We start from the raw sequence: 6000 nt of genomic DNA, 5'->3' as shown, positions 1-6000 counted from the left end.
AAATGGAAAGGAAAATTGAGGTAACGATCCAGTGGGTTACAGAGTCAGGGAACAATTCTAATTCATGTGAGGCCAGGCAGACAGTGGTTACAGCCAGAGAACCGTAGCTGGCTCTATGGTGCCCTTTTGTCTTTCTCTTTGGTAAGGTGCACAAGGGAAATTAAGAATGGCATATTTAGGAATTTTGCATAAAATATAATGACAAAGGGAAGTACCCTTCGTTTGCCTTGGCAGATCTTTCCAAACTGAGTTTCTGATTCTAGTTTTACATCCTGCACACAAATCTAATCTAGATATGCGATTACGTTCCTTGACTTTTAAAATCGTATTGACTGTACCGAGCGCATTTCATCCGGAACTGTTTATACGCAGCCATGATCACATGCATCTAGTTCCCAGTACGGCTACTTGCCTTCAGCGGTACCAAACAGCGAAGAATGCTATACGTAGCTGACTGTCTTCAGGTTGGCGGGACTGAACTGCTCAAGTCAGATTTTTTAAATTTTTTTTTCTAAAAATACACCCTACCTGAAGTTAGCAACAAAGCATAATGGGTAAAAGCAGTCAGATTTAACCTGAAATTGAGCTGCTGGCGGGGAAAAAAAAAAAAAAAAAAAAAAAAAAAAAAAAAACAGATACCTCTGCTGCACTATGAGTGAACGCGCTCAAAGTACTTTTGGTTTATTTATTTATTTATTTATTTTTGGTTTGCTTTACTTCGTGTGCCCACAGGCGATGCCCGGACACCGGCCAAAAATGCCCCCAGCTCCTCCACGCCAGACCAAGCAGCGCAACTCCCAGGCACAACACCGCCATCCAGGGGCCAGCACCCAGCCTGCTGACGAGCACCCCCGAGGCTGGAAGAGGCGGCGGGGCGGAGAAGGGGCCGTTACGACCGTTATGACCGTTACTGGGACGGGCGGGGGGGGGGGGAGTGAGGGGAAGCCGCGGCTGAGGCGGGGCGGGGCGGGAGGAGCGGGACCATAGAGACGCGGCATAGAGCGGGCCTCCAACCACCGAGTTTCCAGCCCGGCGCGGCGCATGCGCGGGGTTTCGCTTGGCGGCGGCGTGCGCGGGGTCCCGGCGCCATGGGCCCGGTGCTGAACCTCAACAACGAGGTGAGGGGGGGGGGGGGGGGGGACGGTTTAACGGCCGCGGGCGGTTTAACGGCCGCTCGCCGTTTACTGGGGTGCTGCTGAGAGGATTTGTCGTCCCGTTAAAAGATGTCTGCCCTTCTCTGGTAAAGGTGGCATGGTGGGGTGTGGGCACGAGTGAAGGGGTGGTTTCAGGAAGCCCGGTGTTTAAAACTATCGTTTTTTTGGGGGGATATTCGTCCAGCCTGCTAAGGGCAGGCGTACGGAAAGTAAAAAGCAGCTTTGTGCGGTGTGGCTTTGGCGTTCTGCAGCAAACAAGCACTAGGGATCATACACATTTCTTCCTCTGTCAGGCTATATCAATATATATCATATCATGCTAATTATTACAGAAAGAACTTTAAGTGTCAAATAGGTGATACACTTCTTTATTAATTAATTAATAAGCTATATGATGGAGTCACGTAATCTTAGTTTGATAGGTTTCAATGTTTTGTTAACCAACGTACAGGAAGATGAAGTAGTTTAAGAACACTTCTCAGTAACATAAATTGATGCCGTTCATGATACTAGTTGACTTTTATTTCAATTACTTCCTGTTGTGTGTTCAATACATAACCTAAACATGGTAACTGAAGAAATGAATAGTCACTCCTGTGCAAAAACTTTGTTACACAGTGGCTACAGTGTTCCTATAAACTATGTTGGCACAGGTAAGAGCTGTATACTCATACACTTTGAAAGAGGGTATTGTTCTGTGCACAGTTGTTCTGTGCTAATAAGATATATTTATTCAGTTTGTTTCTGGATGAGAGAAGTAAATAACTTAGTGTCTGAGTAGGTTCAGTGTAATTCAGTGGCAGGGGATCAGGTATTACTGCTCTGGTGGAAACAAACAAAAAAAAAACCTTGCACTGTTAACGAAAAGTTCAAACTTCAGGTGCCAGTATCGTCATGAAGTGTGCAAGTATTTTGTCACAAATGGAAAGCAAATATTGAACTGGGTGATTATTCCACCTCTTCTCAACAGAGAAATGTGAAAGTTAAAATTTTGTTAATATAATGCAAGTCTTATTCTCCAAGGAAATTAAACAAGTAAAAGGCTGTGACATGTCTCCTTTCTGACAGCTTGAGTTCATTTGATAATTTCAGAAAATCTGTAAAGTTGTAGAGACCTCAAGCCTTTTAAAAGGTGTAATTTGGATAGAAAATAGTAACTCCATGAAGCAGCAAGCTCTCAGTTGTTCTGATCTAACAGAAATAAAAATGGAAAAAAAAAACTGTGATACTATTTGGTCACTGTATGAACAGATTGAAAGTTTTTGTAGAGTGGTGAGGATTCTGGGTAAAATTGAGATGGACTGCGGTCATTGTGATAAGGTGAATTAAGACAAGGTTATGAAAACGCAGTTTATTTCGCTATCCACAGAATAATGTATTTAGACATTCTGCTTGTCCTTTGTTTTATTTTTTCATGCACAGTTGTTGATATCAGTGTAACACCCCCAGAAACTGTCACAGTGTTTCCAGGGCAACAAATAGATACTCTGCCAAAAGTGTATAAATGCTCTTTTTTTTTTTTTTTTCTAATTGCATGTATACCTAGATAATTACAGAAAACAGCAAGATCTGAATACAAGGAGCAAGATCTGCTATTTTAAGAAGCTATCAGCTTGCTGCCATCAGATAACATGATGCAATTTCAGTGCTATATTGTGACTGTGAAGTTAGAAGTTAGGATTTTCTTTTTTTAATTTATTTCATTTTTTTTCAATTCAGACATTCAGTCATTCAATTTCTGTGCCCAAGGTAGAGTAAGTGGCAGGGAGAAGTAATGGCTGCAGAAAGAGGGAAGTGAAGTTTAGAGTTTTTTAGAAGGAAGCGGAAAATACAATATTTCTTAGGAGATGTGACTTTTTTTTTTGCACATAGTTAAAATATAACATGCATTTTTTTTTGTCTATAGTAAGCTATATTTCTATTCCTATCTCATGTTTAACCTTAAAAGGCATACAGGCTGAAGAAATCTTTAAAAAATACTTATGTGCTATATGTGTTTCCTATTTTATAAAGCTTTTAAAAGAAATTGATGTATCTTGTCACAAAATATCTTGCAATATTAAAAAAAAAAAAAAAAGCACCATATAAACTAAACTTTTCTGGAAGCGTTTGCTAGATGGCAGCACATAATCATCAACTGCCATGGACAAGGGTAAGTTTAAAGGGAAAGACCACGTGTTTAGTGTGAAAAATTATTTTTGTTGATCAGCAATATACAACAGCATGGAACAGAAGCTTGTGAATGGAAACCAAGTCAGATTTGCCTTTTCTTTTCTCTTTCTTTTTTTTCTTCAGAATTCATGCTTCTCTAATAGTGTTATCTTGTGTTTTTTGTGTCGTGTAGAGGCAGTCTCTCTCTCTACCCCCCTTTTTTGTCTTCTTGGAATTCATTTGGTTACAACTACCTCAAGGAATCAAGCTGCAGAAAGCCCATGAAGCCAATGCAAATGATCTTTGCATGAATACTTCTAAAAATGCATAGTTCTAATATGTACCTAAGTTGGTGCTGTAAGGGCCTAAGTTTGAGTGTTAGTTAGCGAGGCATTGTATTTTGGAAAGCAAGCTTAAGCCTTTGCGGAGCTGAGAGTTGTTTCTCTGGGACATATGAACTGAATTTGCCAAGTTTGGTTATGGAAACTTTGTATTAGTTGCATTTTTCTCTTAAATTTGTATTTAATAATTAGGTACGTGCTCTAAAATAATTTTTGCCATTAATGATGTTGTGGACTTCTTACTGATTCAGTATAAAGTCTAGCTTTATTTATAAAGCTGTGCTTTTTAGAAGATATTTATCCTTCTCAGTGCAAAGGTTTCCTTTTTTACTGCGAGGTAAAGTCAAGATAAAAATCTGTCTTTGGAGTGATATATATGCACACAAACTTTTAAGGCTCCTAATAGAAATGTAGAATTCCTTTAATCTGCACAAGGAAATTCGTAATCAAGCTCCAGTTTGTAGATTCCATTCAGCAGTTTTCTGGGTCACAAACCCTTGTGCTGCAATGTTCAGCACGACAGTTCTCAGGCCCTTTTACATTTTCAGTTTAGGGCTGTCATCCTGACTTGGCTGCAGTGTGGATGAATGACATGGTCAGAAACCAATCTGGACATGTGGTTAAGTGTTTAAACTGGTGTACAGCAGAGTCAATGATGGATAGTGTGAATGATGAGGAAAAAAATTACACACAAAGTCATGGGAGGGAGCTTTAACTTGTGGAAAATGACTGGCATATGGTCTGAAACTGTGGTTTGTTATATCCTTAATTGTGTGAAACTTGCATCTTTTATCACAGCACAAGAAGGAAATGTAAATTTGTAGATGTTTATATATGGTTTGCCTCGTGTAGCCTAGGCTGGTTTTGCATTTGTCAGTCACAGCTTAGGTAACAGACATCAATGGAAAATCAGTTACCACGCTTGCCCTTAGGCGTACCTTCACTCACGCATTGCTGTGCATCAGCCTGTAACAGTAAGGCCAAATATATTCTTTTAACTTCCAGTGATAAAACTTTGTGTAATAGTGGAAGCCAGAAGTTGTATTCTCAGCAGGATATCAGGTGGAATTATTAAAGAAGAATAGGGAGGGGGATGTTTGAGAGGCACATGCATTCCTCCTGAAGCTGAATTGACTTGTACAGTTCAGAAATGCATTTATCATTTTGGTAAGTATATTAAATGCAGAATATTAGCACAGCATCCTAGCTAGCCCTTAGCACATTGTGTATTTCTGTTACTGATCCAGTAGGCCCAGCATGTTTTCATAAATTTCAATTTAAAACTTACCTCAAATGAAATTAATTTGAAGTTCTGTGTTCATTGAATAGTCCCCATTTTTGCAGAGAGACATTCCAGATAAAATGTAGTTCAGGACTGCTCCCTGGTACTTATTTGCCGTTGCTTAAGTGCTTCCTTATTTCCAGTCTTCAGTATTTTGACTGCCACATCACTCAGATGCGATACACATCTATGTGTTTTCATTGATGTTTGATGACAATTTACGCAAGTAATTCAGTATCTTACTGGTTATTTTTTTCCCTCACATTTCAGACTGCAGAAACTGGGCCATCTTTTAGCATTGAAGGGTCTTCACTTTCAGAAGTGCTGTGCTGTTCAGTGTAGCATCATGGTCACATGTGACGTGCCACAGCTGTATCTTTCTCAGGCTGTGATTTCATGGGCCTCACTGCATCAGGTGCTGGAGTTTCTCACTCTTCTTGCTCCTCACCCACTGCAGCCACAAGACCATGCGTCCTTTTTTTCTGAGCAGGATAAACTTTTAGGTAAGGTGGTTTTCTGCTTCTGCATAGACAGAAGGTCTGGGGAGAGCATTCAGCCAACAAACCTAAATAGCCAGGGTGATTGTATGGTGTACAGTTCTGTTGTCTAGCAGGTGTTCCTTTTGTGGAAGTCAACTAGTGATCAAGGTTATAGGGACAGGAAAACTAAAGGGTTCAAAGAGAAGTCCAAAGGAGTCCTTAGATCTTGCTAATCTTGCAGAATGAGTTCGTTGGAGAGTAGTTACTAACCCTTATGTAAGAAGAATCATGTCATTTCGCTATTACACTTTCAAAAGTTTATCTTTGGAAAATGTGAACAAGAGTATCTGAAGGGGAAAAAACAACACCTGTTCTCTTACCTGAAAAAGAGCTCTTAGACCAAGTTGCAGCCCTGTAATGAGTAAAGGCGAAATGTAATTTTCAGGAGTTCTATTTCCCACAGTCTTCTTTCAAGATTTTTTTTTTTTTAATCTCTTTTCACTTTTGAGCACAAACTGGGTGGGAGCGTTGAGGTTTTTTTTAGTGTATTATATCCAAATAGCTAGTGTTACCTAAAGAATGTTATGATGTTT

At 39.9% G+C, this 6000-nt stretch overlaps 1 protein-coding gene across 1 annotated transcript in view; it reads left to right on the top strand.

The window, feature by feature from the left end:
* Nucleotides 1-1031: 1031 nt before the first annotated feature.
* Nucleotides 1032-6000, top strand: part of SRFBP1 (serum response factor binding protein 1) — a 79424-nt gene continuing 74455 nt past the window's right edge. Inside the window, exon 1 of the mRNA XM_082784396.1 lies at nucleotides 1032-1118. Within this exon, the coding sequence (XP_082640522.1) occupies nucleotides 1089-1118 (30 nt within the window). The 5' untranslated portion in view covers nucleotides 1032-1088. The remainder of the gene's footprint in view (nucleotides 1119-6000) is intronic.

The sequence above is a fragment of the Aythya marila genome (assembly GCF_965140915.1).
Source record: "Aythya marila genome assembly, chromosome: Z".
In the NCBI taxonomy this organism is placed as follows: domain Eukaryota; kingdom Metazoa; phylum Chordata; class Aves; order Anseriformes; family Anatidae; genus Aythya; species Aythya marila.
This window is presented reverse-complemented; position numbering and strand designations above follow the sequence as displayed.